The sequence below is a fragment of the Hyaena hyaena genome, unplaced genomic scaffold, assembly GCF_003009895.1.
Source record: "Hyaena hyaena isolate Hyena2069 unplaced genomic scaffold, ASM300989v1 scaffold_46, whole genome shotgun sequence".
Lineage (NCBI taxonomy): Eukaryota > Metazoa > Chordata > Mammalia > Carnivora > Hyaenidae > Hyaena > Hyaena hyaena.
The window spans coordinates 4269147-4294686 of record NW_024080678.1 but is presented as its reverse complement, the minus strand read 5'-3'; the positions used below and the strand labels follow the sequence as shown (position 1 = coordinate 4294686).

Here is a 25540-nt window from a genome sequence, read left to right as displayed (position 1 = left end):
TTACCCCAGGAAGTTCCTTCATGACCCGTCTTAGCTACTTTTCACCTCCTCCTCTGATCTTCTTCCCCACTGTCTGATCTTTCACCACAGATTAATTTTGCCTGTTCTAGAACTTTATATGTGAAATTATGCTGTATATGCTTTTCTGTGTCCGGTTTCTTTTGCTAAGCGTACTGTCTGATATTTATCCAAGTTCCTTTTTGTATCATTTATCCACGCAGTTCCTTTTTATTACCAAATAGTATTCCATTGTGAATATACCACAGTTCATTTTTTCCTGTTGATGGACACCTGGTTGTTTCACTCAGTGTTATGAATAAAGCTGCTGTAAACATTCCTGTGCAAGCCTTTGCCTGGACAGTTCAGCATTTCTCTTGGATAAGTACCTACAAATAGGATTGTTGGATCAAAGAGTCATTGTGAACGTAACTTACTCTAAAGTTGGAACTGCCACACCTTTTCCCAAAGCAGTTGTACCATCTTGCAGTCCCACCCCAGTGTGTGAGAGTTCTGATGACTGCACGCCCTCACCAACATTTGGTCTTGTCTGCCTTTTTAATTTTAACCATTCTGCTAGATGTTGAGTGATATCTGTACCTTTGTGGTTTTAATATGTGTTTCCCTGATGACTAATGATGTTGAACACTTTTTCATGGACCTCCTGACTGACTTTCTTGGTGAAGTATCTGTCCAAATCTTTTGCTTGTTTTCCTTGTGGAGTTGTCTTTAGTGTTGAACTTCAGAGTCCCTTTAAAAAAAAAAATCCTGGACATAAATCCCTTATGTATCATAAGGTTTTTTTTGGTTTGTCTTATGGTTATTGATTTCTGTCCCGTGTGAAGAAATTTTGCCTACTCCAAGGGCAAGAATATATTCTCCTGTGGTTTTTTTTTTTTTTTTTTTCTGGAAACCTTATGGTTCAAGTTTTTATGTTTCTGTCTAAAATCCACTTAAACTAATAATTTTTTTTATTTGGTGTGAGGTAGAGGTCAAACTTAATTTTTTACTTTGTAGATACTTACTTGTTTCAATACCATTTGTGGAAGAGATTTTCCCTTGCTGATTGAATTGCTTTGGCACTTCTGTCAAAAATCATCTGACCATAAAAGCATGGGTTTATTTCTGGATGTGTTTTCTTCCGTTGATCCATTTGTCCTTATGCCAGTGTCACATTGCCTTTAGTGCCATCGCTTTCTAATCAAAAGCAGGTAATGTAAATCTTCCAACTTTTCTTTTTCAAGAGCGCTTTAGCTATTCTAGGTCTTTTGCATTTCCATGTAAGTTTTAGAATCAATAGATTTTTGGTTTTTAAAAAACCTGCCACAGGTGTAATTGCCAGAAACAATCATGATGTACCTATTGGTCAGTTTGGAGAGAATTTTAATAGTAAGGCATCTTAGCACTATTAAGCCTTCTCAGTCCATGAAAATTACATAATCCTCCATTTACTTAGTTTTTATTTTCTCCCAGCAGTACCCTGTAGCTCTCTCGATAGAGGTCTTAATATGGTGTACTTCCTTTCTGAGGGAAAAGAAGTACAGCTCCGGAATGTTAACTGTGGACAGTGGTTCTCTCTGGACGCAGTATTGAGGGCTGCTTCATACGTACAATGTGCATGTGTATACACGTGTAATCTGTTCATTTATATGTTCTAAATTTCCTACAGTGATCGTGTATCAATTTTGTAGTAAGAAAACAAACTATAAAATAAGGGAACCAGTGTATTGGGCAGCACATAATGCTCTTTGTCATTGATCTGTGACAAATGTTGATTTTTGACCAAGCCTCATGCAGCATCGTTTGTAACCAGGATCCTTGTCTTTTTGCTTATAGTGTCATGTATGGGCTGGTGTTTAATAAATTACCCTCCAGTGGTGTCATTCAAACATCATTATATTCTGTTTTTTATAGGCATTAAAGTATATAGGGAACAAAGTAAGGAGGCAAAGGATGTGGGGAGGTGGACCAAAGAAGACCAAAATAGAAGAGGCAAGAGAGCTCCTGGCTTCTACCATCCTGACGCACGTCCCAGTGAGTAGCCTAAACACATGTGAGCTGTGCTCATAGTGGGCTCTCTGTGTTTAAGAATTGTGAATACAAGTTTACATTAATCTGGTCTGTAAGAAAAGAGAGACTCTATAAAGGACTGGACTGCCCCATGGAAATCCTCTCCCATTTTCAGTGGTTTATGTGTACTTTGAGAATGTTAGCTGTATCCCATCATTATCATCACGTTTACTCTCTCGTGGTTCTTCTTTCAACCTAAAATTAAAGTTTTTTGTATTTATACCTATATTAGTGCTGCTACTAGATTTCAAGGTTTTGAAGGGCAGAGATAGTGTTAGATGTTTTTATTTATATGTATAAATAAAGTATATTATGTTTTATGTTATATATATTTCATATATATGAAAATTTAAAAAACATATATATATATGTTTTCACATATTTTTGAGAGCAGAGAAACAGAATGTGAATGGGGAAGGGGCAGAGAAAGGGGGAGATAAAGAATCCAAAGCCGGCTCCAGGCTCTGAGCTGTCAGCACAGAGCCTGACATGGGGCTCCAACTCACTACCCATGAGATCATAACCTGAGCTGAAGTTGGACGCTTGACCGGCTGAGCCACCCAGGCACCCCGATGGTATTAGATGTTTTTAAATGAGAAGAGCTTATTGGGCCTTGCTCATTTACTCTTTTTATTGTAAAATACATAACAAAATTTACCATTTTTAAGTGTACAGTTCTGTAGCATTAAGTGCACTCTCACTGTTGTGCTACTGTTATCACCATAGATACTTTTTAAAATACTGGATGGATTATTTTCAGACCTTTAATTTAATTTTATTTTATCTTATGTTAGTTTATCTTATTTTTTATATATTTTGAATATTTTCTATTCCTTAAGATTTTCTCAGTAACATTTTTTTTCTCTTGTAAGAATACAGTATTAACAATCAGAATATGTGTTGGCTGCTTATGTTATCAGTAAGGCTTCTGATAAACAGTAGGCTATTAATAGTTAAGTTTTGGGGGAGGTAAAAGTTGTACATGGATTTTCAACTGTGCAAAGAGTCGCTGCCCCTCATGGCCTTTTAAAGGCCAACTGTATTTACTTTTTTATTAATCTACCATTAAACAGAGTTTGGCCATGAGGGATGTGAGCAAGAGTGATCATTCCTCTCCGTTTAATATAATGTTACTCTTTCTAAGTGATAGAATTATTTATTAGACATTCTTGCTAACCAAATACTGTAGTCTGGTTTATAATGAGTATATGTATTATTCACGAATGATGTAATCTAGGGTTGCATACTCTCCCTTCAGGAGAGTCAGGGATCATAAAGGAAAGTCAGGATCTATGGAAGTGGAGAGTGACCACCGAAACACATTCAGATTGGGTTTTCTTATTTTAAAACACCTTGTTGGCTAAGTAACATACAGATCTCTGGTTCTGCTGTTTGTAAGTGGACTAATTCAAAGAATTAAAAAAATTCTTAATATCAAAGCTGGGTCTCAGTAGAATTTTAAACTCTGGATGACCATTTAAGAGTCAAGACAGCCACAGTGAGTGTCTCTGGCTCCCCAGTGCTTTTCCAGGCAGCCTCTCTGTCTCCAGCAGAGATGGTCTCTTGGACTGCCTCAGAGCCTCAGGGCCCAGAGAAAGGAAGTGATAACTATGAGTCCATGGGCCAGCCCAGGGAAGGTGGTGGGCTCCACCTCTTTAGGGAGTGGCATGAAATGTATGGGGAAGGAAGGAGGGAGTTGATAATGGCTAATGTGCATCCTCTCAGAAATTTTCTCTGACTCCTGATTTACAGGTTAAAGAATTCAATTTCCGAGCGAAATGCATCTACACTGCAGTGATGGTGCGAAGAGTGATTCTGGCCCAAGGAGATAACAAAGTGGACGACAGAGACTATTATGGTAACAAGCGACTGGAGTTGGCAGGACAGGTGATTTAATTACTTTATGTCTGCAGGCCTGAGCTTCAGGTGTTGGTATGGGGTTCAAGGTTTTTCAAAGCATGAATGCTTACTCAGAATCCCGGTATTAAATAAACGTGGAGCCTCTCTGGCCGAGGTGGGGTATAAGGGCTTATTTCACTACCTGCTCACCCTTCCCCCATGTCTCCTTTGTGGGATTCATGAAAGTTTGCTCTGGCACAAAGTGTAGGCTCTAGCAGGGTCCCTGATGATCTGGCCCCATTGCATCTTTCCATCCCTGTCTCATGCCAGGGCAGGCCACTTACGTCTTCCCAGGCACTCTGATGCTCTTTCATCCTTCCATGCCTTTGAGTTATGCCTTCTGCCTAAGTTGCTCCTTCCCCATCTCCTTTTACCCTCCCTCTAGTGAGGAGCTGCTACCCATTCTTCATTCTTGGAGTCTCCCTCTTTGAAATCTCTGTGAACCCCAGGAGAAGTTAATTGCTCTGTCTTCCAAATGCCAATAACACTTTTGTTCAGATCTTTATGTATATGCTAAAATATACATAATTCTTTCCCCCCTAGACATAGTATGCTCATTGAGGACAAGAATGCGTTATATTCATCTCTCTAATCCCCCTGTAAAGTACTAGGCACCAGAGATGCATTGGTGAGTGACACTCAGGTGACACCTGCTCTCAAGAGTGCATTTTGGTAGGGGAGACAGTGAATAAGTAAACAGCAAAGAAATGAGATAATATTAAACAGTCATGTGTTTAAAGAAAACTCCAAACAGGCTAATGTTAGCGAGTTGGGGTGTTGGTGGAGGAAAGCATGTTACTTTAGTCAGCATGATCAGGAAAGATCTCTTTGAAAAAAGTGATGTATATTTTAAGCTGAGTCCTCAGACCTGCCTCTGAGACTGGAATGAGAGGAAGCCAGTCTCATGCAACCTCGAGAACTGCATTCCAGCAATAGCTCCTTGCAAATGTGCACATCCCTGCTTAGCTGCAGCACCAGGGGTTTGGAGGAGGGTCAGGGCAGCTGGGGTGGTGCGTGAGCTAGGGCATGGGAAGGTGCAGAGGACTCTGGAGAACTAGCCTGTGGGCCGTGGAAGGGGGTTTGGATTTAGTTTTCCATGCAGTGGAAAACCACTGGAGAATTATAATCAGGGAAGTGACATGATCTGATTTTTATTTTAGAAAGAGCTGATTTGGAGACGAACAGGCCAGGAATGAACCAGTTAGGAGGCTGTGACTGAATTCCATCTGACAGATGATGGTGGCTAGGATAACATATACTACAACTAAAACTTAAAACTAGGATTAAAAAATGACAGCAGTTTTAAGTTTTGGAAGAAGGTTAGTGTCTGGACTACTGAGGAAGTTCTATGTGGTTCATGGCTGTGCTAGCAGGTGGGTTTTCCACTACCTTCAAACCGACCTCTGTTCAGAGTATCATGGGTCTCCCCACCACCATCATGAGTCCCAGTTTTTACAGTTTTTTAATTGGAAAAAAATCATGCTGTTAAATGTGTCCATTAAAAATTGTTGATTGTTTAGAAGCATAAGGAATGGAGTCAGGAGAGGAGAGACTATCCTGTTGCTTAAAAAATTAGAATTAAAAAGAGGGTTCCTGTGTGCAAGAAAACATTGCTTTATAAACAATGTAAAGACATAAAAGGCATTGTGTTGGCAAAAATGTGTAAAAACAATAGCTGCTAATTTCACACCCCGTGGGATGAGGGAGTATAAATGTGCTTCAGCTTTAGATAACAGAGCTGGATCCACTGGCCAAGTGGGTTCACAGAGCTTTCCCTCAGTCTCTCTGCCACCAGAGGGCTGGCAGGCCAGCCGCCAGTAGAGGTGTTAGCAAAACCTACCGATTTCAGGCTTAATCTTTTCACCTACCTTTTCTTTTTCGGTAATGTGTTCATTATTTGCTGAGCATTACTCTATTCTTTGTCTGCAAATTTTTTGTTTCTAATGCAGCTCGCTTTGTATGGGTGAGATATGGAACGGCACCAAAAATCCGGCACCCTGGAAAGCCAGGGATTTCCACCCTGTGACAAAAGAATGCCGTCTTGACTTCAGAGATTGCCTAATCCCAGCTGTTCTGATAATGTAATTAAGGCTGCCTAATGTCTTTAATTTTGCAACCAGTTTGTGTGAAAAGGAGAATTTGGCACTCTGAAGGCTTAACACTAAATAGCAATCTCAAGGCACCTAATTAGAATTCTCTGACATTAAGCTAATTGGTGAAACTGTATTTCAGCAGCTTAACTTCTTTATTAATTTTTTTTTAGCATTTTCATTGAAAATCAATTGATGAGCTGTCAGCATTTTTTCCTTAAATATAATTTGCTCCTTAGTGTTCGTGTCGCAATTTGGCTGGAAAGCCTAATACTAGCCGTGAAAGGTGTTGAATATTATCACCGTTTCATCTCTTTTAATCATTTTACTCTTGACCTAAATAATGTGGTTTATTGTGTGACTTGGCCTTGTAGTTTCCTACTGCCCTGTGAATTGGAGAACGTGATTTCTCTTAAACCGAAAATCTAGAGGTGGAGAGATTTAATGAGGCAGTAGTTCTGTGGAGTGTGTTCTTACGTTATACTTGTTTGGGACGAGAGGCGTTTCCTTGCGTTTGAATTGGGGGGCTACGGCAAATTCAGCTGGGATCTAAGAAACTTTGTCATAATTTGAGACACAAAAGTCTAAGTGTAAAGGACTAATTAAAATAGAGCTGAGCCTTTGTGGTTTAGGTTAAGGGCATTTGCTTCTGTTCAGGAGGCTTATTCAAGTTCCTTTTGCCAGTTTCCACAGGAAGTTTCTGCAATGGGCCTCTTCATCCCGTTCACCCCTCTGCACCTGCTTCCATTCCCATATTCTTTCCATGAGTGAAGCTGCTGGGTCTGAGTGGAAGAAAGGATTAAGCTCTCAGAGGAGGAAGTTTTCTTTTTAGAACACTTCTGACCTGGTACATTCAAGTCCAAGGGCCTGGCTTTTCTCTCTACAAAGTTGATTTTAGTAAAAAAGTGAAAGGACATATCGTAACTTAAAGGAGAAAAGTATAAAATCACATTCCACTTTGGAAATTCCTCAGTAGTAAGTAGCTCGAGGAGAAAACTCATTTGCTTTGAATATCTTCTTCAAAAGCTTCTTCTAGAACCTACCTATGGATTATAAACATTCAAGAATATAGTCAGTATGGAACTTAGATAATCTTTAGCTTACATGGTTTCGCTGAGTTTAGAGTTCTCCTTTCAGTAAATAATGCCCCCATGATGTTACTTTAATGTTTTTTTTTTTTAGGTCACTTAGATTACAAAGACATCAAGCTTTTTTCTTTCTCTGTAAAGGGAAAAAAATGCCTACCAAAGGGGGGGGGCGGGGACTAGCGCAATTAATTGTACAGAGGAACTTAAGTGTTTGTAATATCTATTATATTTGATTATTGAAGAAGTGTATCTGCTGTTTATTTGTAGTGAGCCACCTGTTTAGTTTCGGGAACTTTTTATAGATGGCATTCTGGTTATCTGTTGCTGTGTTGCATCCTCTCCCAAAACGGTGGCTTAAATTAACAACCATTTCATTACACCTCACAATTCTATGGGTGAGGAATTCAGGCAGGATTTAGCTGTTTGACTCTTCTGTTTTGCATGGCGTTGATGGAGGTCAGTTGGTGGTATTCTGCTAAAGGGTGTGGGAAGGGCTGGAAGACGGTCTTGGCTAACACCTGACCTTTCCAGTGTTGTGGCATCTGAGTGGCTCAGGGCTCAAAACAAATGTTTCCTGTGAACAGAACAGAACCGGTGCAGCCTTAATGACCGTAGTCTTCAGCTCGGTCTGAAGACTTTATTTATGCTTTATTGGAAAAAGCAGTTTCAACCTCCACCCAGATTTGGGGCAGGGGGAGGACTTGGGCCACACTTCTCAATGTGTAGTTCTAGGGTCACCCAGAGATTGAGGCTCAGTTGACATACATGATCGGGGGTTTCCTCCCTGTGGTTCTGTGATTTTTCCCCTTTCCAGCTATTGTGGTAGCTCAGATCTTTTTCCTCTGGGTTTTCAATCCAGCAAGACTGGGTCTCTGAGTTTTGACTTCTCAGTGTAACTTGTACCCTTTTTACCAATGTGGACTCCCCTTAGTTGAAAAGCTTTAAAAATGGGAAATGCACCCAGTGCCATTCACTTTTGAGACATGTTGGCTTTCCTCCAGTTTCTGCCTGTTTTTAGACAGCCTCCAATGACCTCAGATAGTTTTAATATTTTGTCCAGATTTTATAACTGTTATCAGCAGGTGAGTCTTATCTGATAGGAGCTTCTCTACCAATTCTGGAAACAGAGCCATCCATGTCTGTTCTTATGACTTCCTATTACATCCCATTGACCTGGTTTCTGTGGTTATACTATTTCAGATAGTTACCATGGCTTAATATCATATATTTTTTATTATGTAATTTTTAACATGAAAATAAAAATTAAAATGTTACATAAATATAAGTTTTGAAGGGTCCAAATAAAATCAACACCCTCAGAGCCACTCTCTGACTTAAGTAATTCTTAATAATCAACCATTATTCAGTAAATAATGTCTATATAATGCCCCCATGACGTTACTTTAATGTTTTTTTTAGGTCACTTAGATTACAAAGACATCAAGCTTTTTTCTTTCTCTGTAAAGGAAAAAAAATGCCATTGTACAGTTTGCTGTTATATCCTATCTGGAAGAATATGACTAGTTGTATCTATATTTGGTGCCATGAGCATTGATCACTGAAAATTTGATCCCATGGTGTCACGAGAATTGATCATTGGGATCTTTCTCTCATGTGAGAGAAAGTCCAAGGAAATATCCAGTATTTGGGACCCTGATTCATTTGTGAAGTACACAATCAACTTTTCTCCTGATGGTTTTATTGAACAGCTGATGATGATCTATTTAATTATCCATTGTTTAATTAGGGCATGCAAACTAGTGATACTCTTTCTGCTTTTTTTAGCTAGAATTTTTCAATAAAAAATACTTTTCATTATCATCTCTTTGGATACCCTGAGACATAATTTATATGGAAAATGCAGAATAAATGCTTGCTAGATTTTTTTTTTTTAGCTAGTTTACAGAATATTGATTTAGCTTTCTAGTTATCTCCCCAGATAAAGGGTTTTTGGGTTTTTTTCTATCATCATAAACTTAGAAATTTTAACCTAAATGTTAGAATTACTGTCTCCATTAAAAAATAAAAGTCTGCTAGTTTTTTTTTTTATTGAGGTTGCATTTGAATTTGTAGATTTGGGGGAGAATCAACATCTATACAGAGTCTTCTAATCCACGAACATAGTATATCTCTGCTATTGAGATTCTCTTTAATGACTCAACTTTTTGTATACTGACTTTGTATCTTCCAAACTTGGTAAACTCACTGGTTGTAGTAGGGTTGGTTTTTTTTTTTTTTTTTTAAGACTCTGGGATTTTTTTTTTTTATGTGGATATAAGTAGTATCTATAAGTAATAACAGTTTTCCTTTCCAACACTTACATTTTTTTTTCTTGCCCTACTGCACTGAATGGTACTGCCAATACAGTGTTAAATAGGAGTGATAAGAATGGGCATTCTTTCCTATTCCCCAATTTTATAAAGCAAAGCTCTCAGTTTCCTGTCCTTCCCAGTGGTATCTGGCCCCTGCCCTGTATGAGTACAGAATCCTTGACCTAGGCATGTTTCCTACTCTTCTCCCAGGGAAAGATGGTTTGGCTTCTCTTCCTCTTTCCTCTGGCCTTGTACCTTTTCCTGGAATTGGTGACCAGAGGGTTTACAGGCCTTCCTCCAGCGGTAGACTGCTGTTGCTTGTCACCAGATGCAAGGCTTATGGTGGGACCAGGGTTGCTTTCCTCTCCACTGTTAGGGACGGATGGCTTTTGCTTCTGTCCCTTTGCATGGAACTATTGGCCGGAGAGTTTCCTGACTCTTCACCAGTGACTTAAAGATTTTGCTTCATGTGAGAGAAAGTCCAGGGAAATTGGATTTTATTGCTTGTTCCAATGAAGGAGTCTTTCTCTGGTCTTTTGCTTTACTTCAGTCTTCCATGAGCACTCCACGGCAAAGAACTTGTGAGTACAGATCCTCTTGTGTCTGAGGCTCTGAAAGAGTCTAAGCTTCCATGGTAGCCCACATTTGGCTTGTTGGAAGTCCTTAAAATTTTGACTGATTTCTTCTATGGCAGACATCTCTGTCATGTGTCCCATCTGTCTTTGGAGAGACTGTCACCCTTTGTATTCAGCTCATCTGGATACCTTGCAGCCTTACCTCTCTGTTGGACCCCGGAAATGTATGATTCTGTAGTTGATTTATCTCTTTTTGTTATTAGAGTGGAAAGGATGTTGTCTTGTGGCTTTCTACATCCTACTGGATGTGGAATTTGCAAATCTTTCTTAAGCTCTCCACTCCCTCCTAATCCTAGCTTTCCTTCCACCTCTGCTATTCATCTGTTTCATGAAATCATTCATTAATCCTGTTTTCCAATAATCTTAGGTAAGGGATTAAACACTTTGATTTTTTTTTTCTCTAGCATTGGCTGAACCATCGTGTTTCAGACTTTACTTTGGTCTCTGCTGCCTTTACATCCTTCCTTCTCTGCTTATGTAGATTTATGCCCAGACCACTGGTCTGAGGATTGGTGTGAGTCTGTGGTCCAGTTTCACTGGTCTGGAGAGGGGAATGAGTAAGGATGGGTGGTGTGACTTTTATCAAGCAAACTGTATTTACTTTTTTGTATTTTTCTCCTGAGATTATTTGCTCTGTCATTTTTTGATGTTAAAATGTCCTTTTGAAAATGAGATGATATCAGAGTAAATGGGTATTATTTTATAACCTTTTTATTGAGAAATATTACAGAAACATGCATAAAACATAAATTTCAGTGTAATAAGTTGTTGTAAAACACTTTTGTAAATAGCACTCAGATTGAAAAATTTTCAACACTTTAGAAATTCCCCACCCCCAACATATCCATACTTGATTGAAATCACCCCCCTCCAAGGTAAGACCCTTAGCCTGATTTTTATGGTATTCACATCCTTGCTTTTCTGTAGTTTTGCCATCGAATTCTAGTTCAGTTTTGCTGGTTTTGAACTTTATGTAAATGGGATCATACTATATATATGTTATTTTGCGTGTGTCTTCTTTCACTCAGTATTATACTTTTAGGATCCAGCCATGACTTTGTGGTTATTTTTTTTATTCATTTTCATTGCTTTATAGTGTTCCATTATTTTGAGTATGCTTCAGTTTGTCTACATATTATTTGTATGGCTTTCAGTTTTTAGCTCATACAAATAATGCTGTGAATATCTCTTGTTCTGGTACACATTTCTATAGGCCAGTGATTCTCAAGATGCCCTTCCCCCACCAGCAGCTCTGGCATCTCCTGGGAACTTGTTAGAAATGCAAATTCTTGGACCTATTGAATTAGAAACTGTAGGGGTGGGGCCAGCAATTTGTGTTTTAACAATCCTTGAGCATGATTACCATGCATGCAGAAGTTCAAGAAGCACTGCTGTGGGAGTGTACCTAGGGAGGAACTGCGGGGTTTAGGGAAGACTAGATTAGTGGCAAACTGTCCTCCAAGTAGTTGTAGCAATTTACATTTTTACCAGGGATAAAGGAGAGGTCCAAAAGGCACCACATTTTTTTGGTGTTGTGAGACTGTTTAATGGTAATTATTCTCTCCCCACCTCCCTTTTGGGTTTTAATTATCTTTATCTGTAAAATTAAAACTTAGGTCACTGGTCAGTGAAATCTAAAAGTCTGGAAGTGACTGGTCTAAATGAAATATATCTGAGTGCAGAAATCCCATGATCATTTTTACTCTTCCTCCCAGTGCCTAGCATAGTGATAAAGCGCATGGAAAAGTACATATTTATCAAGTTGAAATTTAAAATATTTTTTCATTGGTTAACAGTTTCTCCATCTTTTTTTTAAAAAATGGTTTAATAATGTCCTAAAGTTTATCAGACAGACTAGTAAGGCATTTTGAAAGTTCACCATATACTTTTTTTTTTTTTTTTAGCTTTTATCACTTCTTTTTGAAGATTTATTCAAAAAATTTAATTCTGAAATGAAGAAGATTGCAGACCAGGTGATTCCTAAGCAAAGAGCTGCCCAGTTCGATGTTGTGAAACACATGCGTCAGGACCAGATCACCAATGGCATGGTGAATGCCATTTCCACAGTAAGTCTCCATTCGTTTGTTGAGGCTTTTGTAACTTATTTATACCTCTGTTCCGTGGAATGGAAATTAAAAGTACTTTGGGGAAGCTAGGTGAAAAAATAACGTTTATATTTAGAAGATGTTTATAAATCACACATTTTCTACCTTGAAAGACAGTCCGCAGTTTAAGTGTTATCACTAGGAATCTTGTTACTGTATAACTTTATTGTCAAATTATAGTCACTCTTCTATAAGGCAGTAAGAAACCAGACATTCTTACGTAGAGGAAAAATCTTTTAGTTTAACTGGGAATAGCCCTTCTTTTAAAGAATACTTCTTCCCCTTGTTTTCTCTAATAAAACTGACATATTGCAAGTAGGCTTATTAATGGCAGCATTTTGTCCAAAGCAATAGAAAATGCTTGATTTCATTGTAGGTTTATGTTCCTCATAGGGCTATCAGCTGTTCCTCATGTGAGTGATGAATTCAGGCCTCGGCAGCTGCTGTGTATTCAGGGCCCCGGCTGTTCATAAAGGGTTATCAGATAGGTCTTTTGCTCCCTTTCTTAAAGCCTAACGACTATAGGTCTATCTGATGAAGTCTAGTTGTGTTTTGTATGCCAGACATAAAATTAGTTTTATAGATGGGAGTTTGCCCCGACAAAAGGATAGTGTGCTAGAACACGTTGATTCCCTTAACAATGAAAGAATTAGTGGCAGACTTGCTGCTGTTCTTGTCTTTAGAAACTAGCTAGTGGGTCTGCGTGAACAGCCTTTGCAGTGACAGCTATATCTAACTTGACGCGAGCTGAGCCTTTGTGCCTGTTTAGGCACGTTAAACTCTTGTGGCCCAAGCTTGTGTGAAAGTAGATTCCCTGGACATTTGAAGAGAAGCCTCCAAAGAGCACTTGAACGCACGTCAGTCAGAATTACTTTTCCTCGCTTTCTGACCCATGATTTTCAGGTCATGATAGCTTTATGGAGTAGTTCTTCAGCCCCTTAGTGACACTGCTTTACCTCCCGGAGAAGCCGGCTTATTTGAAAAAGGCTTGTTGTAGGTGTACCCCAATCTGTAGGCGGCCAGAAAAACTTCTGTGTTCTCTTCTAAAATCCTGTGTTACCGTTAATGGAATATTTTCAGCAAATGCGTTTTCTCAGAGGAGCAGTTTTAGGCTCCTTGTCTGTTCCTCTCGTCTCCCTTCTTGTATTACTCCTGCAGAAGTCCAGAACACATCCTCTGTGGGACACCTTGGCTTCACTCCCCATCATCTACTTCCCGTTTGTCAGCAGCTGCTGCCTTATGTTAGCTCTGTGCGGAATCTTTATTTACCTTCCTCACACCTACTCTCTGGACATCAGTCCGTTTGCTAGGTTCACCCTCATTCAGAGCAGAAAAGGAGTTAACTGATGAAGCATTGTAGAAAGTTCACTTGTGGAAGAAATGTGTTTGCTCTGTTTCTTTGCTTTGTAAAATGCACAGTTTCTTCCTAGAATTTAGCTCTTTTATCAAGAACTCAGGTTTCTGCAGTGATCTTTACTGTAATAACAATTAAACATTAGCTTGTGAGGGAATTCCCCCAGAGTCACATATTTTAATTCAAACAGATCATCTTATCTCCTTCTGAAACTCTAGCAGGTTTTCTCCCATAAGGGTTTTTAGCTTGGGATCCATGAGTCCCCCCTGTAAGTGAAATGTTTTAAAATTTTGTGTTCATGGTCCTACATGAACATGTTTTTCCCAGGAGAACAGACACCGCTTTCATCAGATTCTCAAAAGAAAAATGAAGACCCACCATTCAGCAGATGTAGTCCTTTCTTTTGAATCAGAAAGATTATTGAATCAGTATTTTTTTTTTTACATTTTCTACTTTACTTTTCTACGCATACTGTTTTCTACTGCTATTTCATGTTAGCATGAATTGAAAATTTATTGCTAACCTTCATCTTTAAATTATCTTTCAGAATATTTAGTGTATATATTTATTTGATACAACTATAAGGTGATATATTTAATATATCCCTTCTTGTAATGCAGTATATTCAATGCAAAGGAGATAAACTAACTTTAACGTTGAAGACTTAAAAAAATAATAATGTTCAAGATGTGTTTCCCATGAATCTATTTTAAGATTGACATGACAGCCACAGAGGAAACGTAATATTTTTTCATATGAATATATATGAAGTTTTCAGCCTTGATTAAGAAGCCTACAGTTTATTCATTATCCCTGATAACTGCTATTGGAGTCATTTTTCTGATCCTTTTCTGTTGGTATATTTTCCTCTAATTAAGACAAATTTTGGAAGACATCCAAATAATGGCACATTCCAACATGAAATTATCTCTGCACTTCCAGCTACTTTTACCTTAAAATATGTGTAGAAATTGCTAGTGTTCTGTTAATTAGCTTATTGCTTCCCGTGGAAGTCTCTGCTGGAACTGGCTTGCTCAGGATATAATTAGTTCTTCAGACAATAACTCCTATGACATGGTAAGGCTGATCCATCACAGCATTCTGGCCTGGTTGCTAGACATAGGTGATATTCATTAAATCCCTAGAGAAATCCTAGGGAGTGACCAGGCCAGATTTTCATTTTAATTATGATACTTTGATTCCTGAATATGCACCGTGGCTCTGATTTCACAAATAGTTCTTGTGATGAACTTCTCAGAGTGGCTGAAAAGTCTCAGGCAGCATACAAACGGATCAGGGGTGGTCTTTTTATTTTATTTTTTTCCTCTACAGGGAAATTGGTCTCTAAAGAGATTTAAAATGGACCGCCAGGGTGTGACTCAAGTGCTGTCTCGCTTGTCATATATATCTGCGCTGGGCATGATGACAAGAATCTCTTCTCAATTTGAAAAAACAAGGAAAGTGAGTGGTCCTCGATCCCTCCAGCCATCTCAGTGGGGAATGCTCTGTCCTTCAGACACTCCTGAAGGAGAGGTAAGGGACCCAACGAGTCTCTGCTGTGTCAGAGGGTAGTATCTGTTGGTGGTGTTCTGACTCTGCCCCTGTTCCCCCATATCCTTTTGTTGAGCTCAGTCACTCTTTGTCAGAGAAAACATTGACGCAGCCTGTCAGGATGACCTCAGTGTCGTTCTGAAAACAGTACCTATGGAGGCATTTGATTTAGTACCTCACCTAAATAGATACATGGTCCCAATTTCCTTGCTTGTCTTAGCTTACTCCAAGAGCCAAACCATGCAATGAAGAAGGGATAAGAAGGTGAGGGGACATTGGGAGACCCATCACCTTTATTCACGAGAATCTCTTTTTAAACAGCTCCTTATTTTCCTCAGGTGTGCTTGGTGGGCATCAGGCTTGCGGGGCCAGCTGACGGGGAGCACAGAACCAAGCAGATTAAATAGGTGTGCCCCCACAGCCTCCCCATTTCTGTGTCATGGCCCTTTCTCCCTCAGACTGACTGTTGTTGGTTTCCCCCGATTCTGTTTGCTGTGAACTGTGAACTTCCAGAGGAAGGAACCTCATTAGGTTCACATTCTGTCACGAGCTGCTAGCATAGAGTCTCTTCCACGGTAGAGGCCCCTTAGATATATGCTGAATGAATAAACACGTTATTTATGACATGTAAAAGGTGTAAGTTCCAAAGTGTAGGGATTTGTTATGACTCGGAAGAGGTGAAAATAGAAGACCATGCGGAGTTACGATTTTTTTTAGAAAATTATCATTTGTTTCCTAATTTATCTTAAACCGTATAGAAATGCACACTAAAACTATGCAGCTTGTCATATTTGCATAACTTCTTGAGCTTTGGAGCACTGAATTTTCCAGTGATGGCTTCAGCTAACGTTAGTGAAGGACCTGTTTTGTGCATCACTACAGCAGATGGTTTTGAAGAATCGAAAACACCATCTTTACACATCCCATGTCGCAAGTGTGTTTTGTTTTGTTTTTCTATTTGCTGTGTTATGTCCTTGTTCATATTTTATCTTAGATTTTTTGGGGGTTTGTGTAAAAATTCAAAAATATTTTATTTCTTTTTTGAAGAATCTTCAGATGTACACAAAAGTTGCAAAATTGGTACAAAGAATTTGCATAACCCCTCACCTAGATTGCTCAGTTATCAACCTCATGAAGTTAACATTGATAACAGTATTGTAATCTATAGGTTATAGAATAGATTACAGATTACAGAATCTGTACCTTATTCAAGTATTACCACTCATCCCACCAGTGTCTTTTTGCTGACCAGGGATCACACCCTGCTTTCAGTTGCCACATCTCCTTAATCTCTAATCTGGAAGAGTTCTTGCATCTTGTCTTTGCCTTTTATGACCAAGCAGCTTTATAGAGTGCTGGGCATTTACTTTGTTGACTCTCTCATTTCAGGCCAAAAGCTTTATATTTTCATGTACCCACATCTATCAGTGTTTCCCTTTACTGTTTTGTTTTTAAGTTTGTTTATTTTGAGACAGAGAGAAAGACCCTGTGGGAGGGGCAGAGAGAGAGGGAGAGAGAGAGAGAATCCCAAGCAGGCTCCATCCATACTGTCAGCACAGAGCCTGATGTGGGGCTTAACCTCATGAACTATGAGATAATGACCTGCACTGAAACCAAGAGTTGGATGCTTCGCCCACTAAGTCACGCAGGCGCCCTATCCTTTACTGTTTTTACACAGCATCCTCTTAATGACTGTGATGATCCGTTGTCTGGGAATAACAACTTCTGTAATCAGTTTTTTTTTGAGGAAGCATTAATGATGCCATCATTACTTGTCATTTTAAGTGGTACTGTGCTGAGCGCTTCCTCTCTATATACGTTTTTAATGCATCCCCTACTGCGTTATGTTGCCACCAGCAAAGCGGTGAGCTATTTTCAGACACAAACAGTACTTTGTGTTACTAATGGTCATGCTTAGAAATGACTGTCCTTTGTTTTTTAGGCATGTGGTTTGGTTAAAAACTTGGCCCTCATGACACACATCACAACTGACATGGAAGATGGACCCATTGTTAAATTAGCCAGTAACCTGGGAGTAGAAGATGTGAATTTACTATGTGGGGAAGAGCTCTCTTATCCAAATGTGTTTCTGGTGTTTCTCAATGGTGAGTGTATCATGGAGACCTGTTGATCCTGCTCAGTCTCTGGGTGGGGAGTAGGAAAGAAGCCATTATTACCCAGGTATTGAAAGGACAAATGTACTTCAGTTCTGGGCCCGGGGGGCCTTAATTTAAAGGTAGAAAGATGGTAACAGAAACAGTTTACCCCCCCGGCCAGGTCATCAGGTTCTGAGAGAATCCCACGGCAAGAGCTAAGGGTAACATTGCCGAGACTGCCTACGTCCGGCCCTTTCACACCTGCCGCTTAGCCAAAGTGGAAAAGGCTCAACATGGCATCTTTAAGTTCTAGTTAAATATACGAGACCTTCTGCAGAAACAGATCGGCCCTGACAGCAGGTTGACTTCTGTTCAGCCACTCAGTGATGGATTGTGAGCAGCCTGTCAGGAGAGGTTCCTTTCTTTTCTGCTCGTGCTCCACTTGCTTCTTTCATCCCCTTCTGAGTCCTCCAGAGCCTCAGCAGCAAGCATGCCTCATCCTTGTGATTTGGTGGTCTGGGTACCTGTCCCATCACACGCCCTGCAGGCTCATCCTGGCCACCTAGCTCCCATGCTTTTCTCCCCTTTCCTTCTGTTCTGGGGCCTTAGTCCTTCACTGTCTGGGTAGGTGAGAAGCAAAACAGGGCTGTTCAGTACATCCCAGCAGCCGATGCTGAGAGAGCTCTTCCTCTGCAGTGTCGCCCGGGACCTGTGTGCATCCTCACGCTGACCCAGGGTGCAGCGTCCATCCTCCTCATTTCACAGATGATGAATACGGGAAGAGCGGTTACTAGGTGCTGGGCAGAGCTCCAAGTGCTTTATGTGGGATCAAGTTCACATCGCATAATCCTCACATCAACCCTTTGGAAGTGATAGAGCCAGTGTTTGAACCCAGGGGGTCTAGACCCGAGTTCATGCCCTCAGCATGGTGCTGACCAGGGAGGAAAATGAGGCTAACTTTTGCTACTTCATCTGGCAGGGAGCGTAGCTGCCCTGAACTGCTCTGCTGTGCTGCTTTCCTGCAGCCTGTGGACCGGCTGCCCGAGTCAGTAACAGAATTTTCAAATGATTACTCGGTGCTGCTAATCATCTGTATCATGTAGATACTTTAAATCCATATAGATCTTTTTGTGGTGCCTGTTGTAAATATTTTTCTTTCTGCTCAGGTAACATCCTAGGTGTCATTCGGGACCATAAGAAGCTAGTGAACACATTTCGACTGATGCGAAGAGCAGGATATGTCAATGAATTTGTTTCCATCTCGACAAATCTCACAGATCGATGTGTCTATATTTCCTCTGATGGGGGAAGGCTGTGCAGGTATAAGTTGCTAAAAAGAGTTTTTTAAGTTTACTTCTGAAAGAAATACACTTGTTTGTATTTATGAATCTACTTTAACCTGTTTCATTGTTGAGATGAGCTTAATTCAGTTAGCAGACCCCTGATGAATATGCATCTGGGTACTGAGAATTCAAAGATTAATGGGCATCAGTCTCTGCCCTCAGAGAGCTCAGTGTGTGGGCAAAGGCAGAAATAAATACTAATAACAACCAAGCATGCTAATAATATGCTAGCTCGCCGTTACTTAGTATCTTAGTAGATGTACTATGTGTAAGGGTTTAAAACTGCATTCAGCCCTGTAGGTTGGATTATTGTTTTCATTTAACCAATGAGGAACTGAGTTTTAAGGAAGACTAGGTAACTTACCCAAAGCTAGATGGTGGCAGAGTCGGTTTTTTACTTGAAAGTCCTCACAATTCATTTGACTCCAATAATCCTGATTTTTACCCAGTATATTCTGTTGCAATGAACTGAACTTCAAAGCAGAGTGGGGTTGTGTTCCTTGGATGTAGGAGGAAAGGAGAAAGGCTGAGGAATGGCAAGAATGGCATGAGGAAGTAACATTAGGCTCAGTAGAAAGTAGGTGTCTTACTCAGCACATCTTAAGGGCCTGTTCTGCATGGGTACTGGCCAGGAGGTGGGGGTACAGAGACGACTGTGACAGGGTTTCTGGTCTTTGGGGGATATTCAGGGACATCAGCTGAGGATGTTACCTTGTTCGTAAGCCTCTGTGTGTTTTACTGTAGTTCTTTGTGGACCTCAGGTAGGGTTAGGGCACAGGTTAGTGAGCCAGCAGTGGTTGGAGGGGTGGGAAGAGCTTGGGCTTGGAGGTATGTCACAGCTGAGACTGGGCTGCCGTTGTCTGTCTAGCATCCACGTTCTTACAGTTACCTTCCTCATTTTCCTTTGGAGACTGCTCCTCCCTCTTCTCGGGACATTCTGTCAGGTGCCGTCTCCTGCTCAGCCAGAGGCCAGGCACATGACCCAGGTAGACCAGTCACACTCTTTCCTCAGAGGATTTGAATCCCAAAGAGAATACAGCTCAAGGAAGAAGAGGTTGGAATTGATTCATCTGACAGCAAGCAGTACATGCAAGAGACTGCGTTTACTCCTCCTGTTCTGGATCCTTGGGGTCTGTTGTAAGGCTGGGCATTTCACCTTTATTTATTTTTTCTAATTTTAGAGTATGAGGGACAGAGAGAAGGGCAGAGAGGGAGAAAGGGGGAGAGAGAAAGAATATCTTAAGCAAGCACCACGCTCAGTGTGGAGCTTGACATGGGGCTTGATCCCATGACCCTGGGATCTCAACCTGAGCCAAATCCAGAGTTGGACGCTCAACCAACTGAGCCACCCAGGCAACACTTATCTAGGGATTCTTAATCCTTCTAGTAAATTCCTTTCAATATTTTTGTTTGTTTTAGTAAGTTCCATTTTTGCTTAAATGAGCCAGAATTGGTTTCTGTTCTTTGAACCAAAGAACCCTAGGCGATGACATACCTGAGTTTGAATACTGACTTCCCACTCACTGATTTGTGTGGCTGTGACTTTATTACTTTCCTTGGCTGACAAAATGTAAATAATAATAATGCCTCCCTAGGGTTATCCCGAGAACTGACTGATGGAAGGTATGGTAAGTGCCTGGTAGGTGCCAGGCTCACGTTAGGTGTTTATTTGTCACTATTAACATATTCGTCGAGTGGGGAAAACTACAACATTTTCTTGGGTCACTCTGAGGAGTTTTCTCTTTCCTTACGTGCAGTATATTAGGAAATAGTCTAAAAGAAACTTTTATAGAGTCTACTCACTATTTGTCGAGTGAGTAGAAAGTGAGGGAGCCAAGTGTGAGCCTTGCTCCCCGCGCCCGCGCCCGCCCTCACTCGGGAGTCTCTCCGCCTGAGCCCTGGGCAGCCCTCGAATGAGGCGCCAGTGTCTCCACTTCCCTCCCCAGAAGCCAGGATTTTGAGGTGATGTTGATTTCCATGAAAAGCTCACTCAGTTCATTTTTCAGCGACTTGTGTTCCCCTTTTGTAATTGTGCAGCTCTTCTTCTTAACTGTTTAAAAGCGCTCATTAGCCCTGCAGTAGTTATTTGGACTTTCGGGTAGAGCGCACAAGTGTCTGGTGGTGGCTCGCTCCCCTCTGTAAGAGCTGCTTATCCAAACAGCGACAGCCCTTGACGTTTCGGTGCTGCATGCCATCCTTTGTGTCAGTGTCTCCTCGTGGTGGCGAAGCCCTTGGAGGCAAATCACCACTGACAGTTACAGGTTAATCTACCAGAACGTGGAAACCAAGAGCTCTCTCCACCTTACACCCTTTCTCTCATTAAAAAGCTTTGTTCTCTCCAAACGTGTAGCCCCTCTTTCAGTTCACGTGTAGCTTTAGGTAACCTCCCGACATAGTCCAGTGATGTCTGTCCAGGATGAAGCCACTCCAAACAGCTGATGTTCATCAGGCCTTCACTACAGAATGCCATTTTTGTCCTCAGTGACAGTTCTCTGCCTGCCAACTTGTTGGGTAGTAGATCACATATGTCTCTATGAAATCTTAGGAAATGCCTTTGGTCTGATGCATCTACACAGTTTTTAAGAATAAGACATTAAAGATTTTGTTTCATTTTTAAATCTTACTGAGTATCACTTTTGTGTTGCCGTTTCATTTAAAGTCAAGTATTTCCTAAGATACTTGGGGAAAATACTGTGTATGTATGTGTGTGCACATGCACATATACACACATGGGCTGGAGTGTGTGGGTCTGTGTATCTATATGTGGGAGAGAGAAAATAGGCCTGTGTGTACTCACACATGCAGAGACTACCCGGTGTCCTCAGGCAGTCCAGACATCAGTTTGACTATGTCTCCAGCTTCCTTCATTTTACTGTAGTAAACTTACTTGCTGACTTAATTCTTCTTTTGAACTACTATGAATTTGCTGTTTGTTTTTTTTCCATTCCAGGCCGTACATAATTGTTAAGAAAGAGAAGCCTGCAGTCACGAATAAGCATATGGAAGAGCTGGCTCAGGGGTATAGGTAAGTGGCCAAAAGCTAAACTTAAATCTCCTTGATACTTATTTATATGATTTAATCAGCAATGGTGTTTGAGCTTTTAAGAAAAGTTAATGTTTTCATTTTTAGTCTCTTAATTCCTCTCTACTAAATGTATCAGCCTTTTTTTTTTTTTTTTTAATCTTTACTTCTTTTTAAGAGGATGAGGGGTGGGGATCAGAGCATGAGCACAGGAGGGGCAGAGAGAGAGACACACACACAGAATCGGAATCAGGCTCCAGACTCTGAGCTATCAGCACAGAGCCCAACGTGGGGCTCAACCTTATGGACTGAGAGATCATGACCTCAGCCAAAGTCTGACACACTCACCCGATAAAGCCATCCAGGTGTTGCACGTATCAGCCTTTTAAAAACCTATTCTTCTCTATGTGACCTTACTTAGACTTTGTGAAACATTAGCAGTTTATATCATGAAGACCACAGAGTGTTGGTGTAAATTAGCACACTCTGAAGTAACAGAGGGATGTGTTGATTTATACACAGTGGGTCTCTCAACACAGAAGCTTTTCAAAGTCATAGGAGATATTTTCAGAAGTGGGGGCCAGATGGACCAGTGTCATAGATGTTTTACTGTTTTTATTCTGTGGTGTGATCATGTCATCCAAGAATAACAGGTCCCGAGCATCCCAATCTAGTGACACTTCCTGGGAGGGAAAGGTGCTTTGGACGTAAGTGAAAGCGAGTATCCTCCATTATCACATGGACAGCACACTGCATGAAATACTGCTTAGTAATGTGCATGTCCCCAATATTTTCCCAGGAATTTTGAAGATTTCTTACACGAGAGTCTGGTTGAATATTTAGATGTGAATGAAGAAAATGACTGTAACATCGCACTCTATGAACATACAATTAATAAGTAAGTGGGATCCATAACAGCTGTAATTAAAACCTGTTCTGATTATAGAAAGCGCTTTCTTTTCATTTCATCTTTTCTGTGTGTTCCGCCTTAGCAGGCATTGTTAGAAGCATACTGTCCTATAGTAAAGCACTGCCCACCCTCTATCCCACCGGAGGACTATCCCACAACTGCTCACGGTCTTTAGATTTCATTATCTTTTCTATTCATTTTACACTTAGTGTTTATTTTTTGAAAGGAATTGTTCTCTGATTTTGATATTTGATTACTGTCAAATTTGAACGAAGGGATGATCAGGCTGTGTTAAAGGTGGATTCTCCCTTCTAGAGAGGGCATCTGAATTCTTGTCAGCGAGGGGTTCCGTACGTTATATGTTTTAAGGGTGTCTCTAAACTTATGTGCTGTGTAAACAAAACATGGTACTGTGTTCACAGTGTCTCAAGAATAGTGATATTTTTAGAAGCATCTGTTCTATTTGGAGTACATTAGAGGACATTTATAGAACTTCCTGTCTGATGCCCGTGACTGATAGTACTGCTTACCTGAAACTGGAATTTTCTCAGTTATATTGTTAAATCGTTAGGAGTTTAATACTGCCACCTGATAACTATGTCTTCGGTCAAGAAAGTACTTTTCTGTTTTCTGCCACTAGATGAAATGTACCACTCCATTTTTGTCTTATTGTAATTTAGTAAATAATGCTTTCAGTCAGAATCTTTATTCCTTAAAGGCATGACTGTCTCAAAGTACTATTTTTATACTCATTTGGAGACTGAGTGGATATAAAGGAGAACTGTTGTGTAGTAACCCTGGAGATAGCAACCCGTTTTGTTGTTACTCAGCCTTGACTGCTCTCCTCAGTGCCCACATCCAGTGCCTTAGCTCATCCTGTCGACCTCTGACGTATACCCGGGGTCTGACCTCTTTTCCCCACCTCCACCTATCACGCCAGTCCAGGCCGCTGCCTGGTCGCCTGTCTGGGGACTTGCAAAAGGCGCCTGACTCTTTTGCACTAGCTCCCACACAGTCTATTATTAATAGATGAGAGTGGTCTTTTCCCGACTCTTCTTAGGCCCCCAGTGGCTTTCCCTCTCCCCTGGAAGTCCTTGCAGAGGCTTCAAGTGCCTGCCCCACCTGGTGCCTGCAGTATCCTTTCCCCGCACTCCTCCCTCACTCTGTTTGACCACACCGGCCTCTTCACCCCGTAGGCGTGCTTCTGCCTCAGTACCTTGGCACTGGCTGTTCCCTCACCTGGAACACTCACGTCCTGCATGGCTCACTCTTTCACCTCCTCCAGGTCTTCACTTGGGTGTCACCTTCTCCACGCTTTTTCCTGCTGACGCCATTTACAGTAGACACCTCTCCTCTGTGCACACCCCTCTTCACTGCTTTGTTCTTCTGGTGCTTACTACCTTATAAATAAAATCTATAAAATGTGTATTGATTTATCTGTATTATTTATCTTTCCACTAGAAGCTTCACAAAGGCAGGGATTTTTCTCTGTTCGCTGTTATAAAGGAATGCAGCCATTAGTATCAGTACCACCCAATCACCAAGCTGACCCATACATCAAATTCATTTTATTCTAAAAATAGGAAAAAATTGGTATTCTGTAATTCATACTTACGATCTTTTTTTAAATGTAGACATGCATAAAGTAAAAAGAATGAATCGCCTTCCTCCCCATCCCGCTGAACTCCCAGCCTCCAGATGTAATCCGTGCTGATGGTTTAATGTACTTAGATTTTTTCCTAAGTGAACACGAGCATAACTACACAGTCTCTCACAGTGCATGAGGCCAAGGCAACATACTATAAATTTAAACCTGATTTTAAACTTAACATCATTATCAGCTTCATCATTGTGGGCATTTTTTACATCAGCATATGTTTATATAGATATATTTAATTTCTTTATATTACATTGTCTGACTACACATAAACAGTTTATTTAACCTGTTGATGAACATTTAGGCCGTTTTCTGATTTTTCTGCTGTAGCAAACAACAGGTTACTGAATCTTAATTTGAGCTAAATTTAAGGCTCTTATGCACATTGAATGGAATGTCTACTTCCTGTCCAGGACAGGAGATTATGGTGGTTATAATCTTGAATAACAGTGTTTTTGTTCTATAGAAATCAAAATCAGAGCATTTGGACTTTGAATAATTATTGGAATCTACATGATCTTAGGTATATTGTCATGGAAAAAAGAAGAAAATTAGGTCTTTACCTTCTTCATTTTCTATATAGCTTCAATCTGTATAGTTTTTATTTATGTGAAGAAATTGGCCCATATTGTCAAATTGGCTAGTATTTAAACAAAACCGTATATTTAAAGCAGACTCTCACTCTAAGCCATAAAATGTCATTATAAGCAATTTTTCTTTTAAATAAAACAAAACAAAACGTAGAGCCCTTTCCCTCTCTGTCGACAAAGGCCTAACGTATCTGAGAGGATTGGGGTTCTGCTAGGTCATAAGGTCAAAACTGCATCCTTCAAACCAAGAGCCTCGTGCAAAGCATTCTCTCCAACCAAACTAGGGACCTAATTCATATGTATATTAGGAGGGAAAAGCAATGAATGACTGGGTAAGTGGGAGATCTTTTGCCATGTGCATTGCAACTAATTTTCCACAGTGGGTTGGCTTATCTTGGAAATCTTCACAGGTACTATAAACCATTGACTTTTTTTTCATAGTTTATTTTTTGAGAGAGGGAGAGAGCAGGGGAGGGGCACAGAGAGAGAGAATCCCAAGCAGGTGCTACACTGTCAGTGCAGAGCTCGACGTGGGGCTCGAACTCATGAACTGAGAGATCATGACCTGAGCTGAAATCAAGAGTCAGATGCTTAACCAACTGAGCCACCCAGGTGCCCCAACCATTGAAATGATTAAAACTGTGTCTTAGAAATGCTTGAGGAAGGAACAAAGGACCAGCAGAGACCATAGACTTGGCTGTGATGTCTGTTACTTTCAGCAAGACCCAGAAACAGTCTGGCTGCCCTTTCTCTAAAATACCCGAGCTTCTGTATCATTTAGCCAAAACTGGAATTTTTGCAAAAATATGTTAGAAAAGTAA

At 40.5% G+C, this 25540-nt stretch overlaps 1 protein-coding gene across 2 annotated transcripts in view; it reads left to right on the top strand.

The window, feature by feature from the left end:
- Positions 1–25540, top strand: part of POLR3B (RNA polymerase III subunit B) — a 102502-nt gene that overhangs the window by 28989 nt on the left and 47973 nt on the right. For both annotated transcript variants that reach the window (XM_039230476.1, XM_039230477.1), the window contains exons 11-18: positions 1912–2031; positions 3820–3954; positions 11996–12157; positions 14883–15083; positions 17044–17206; positions 18364–18517; positions 21491–21565; positions 22362–22460. In XM_039230476.1, the coding sequence (XP_039086407.1) occupies positions 1912–2031; positions 3820–3954; positions 11996–12157; positions 14883–15083; positions 17044–17206; positions 18364–18517; positions 21491–21565; positions 22362–22460 (1109 nt within the window). The remainder of the gene's footprint in view (positions 1–1911; positions 2032–3819; positions 3955–11995; positions 12158–14882; positions 15084–17043; positions 17207–18363; positions 18518–21490; positions 21566–22361; positions 22461–25540) is intronic.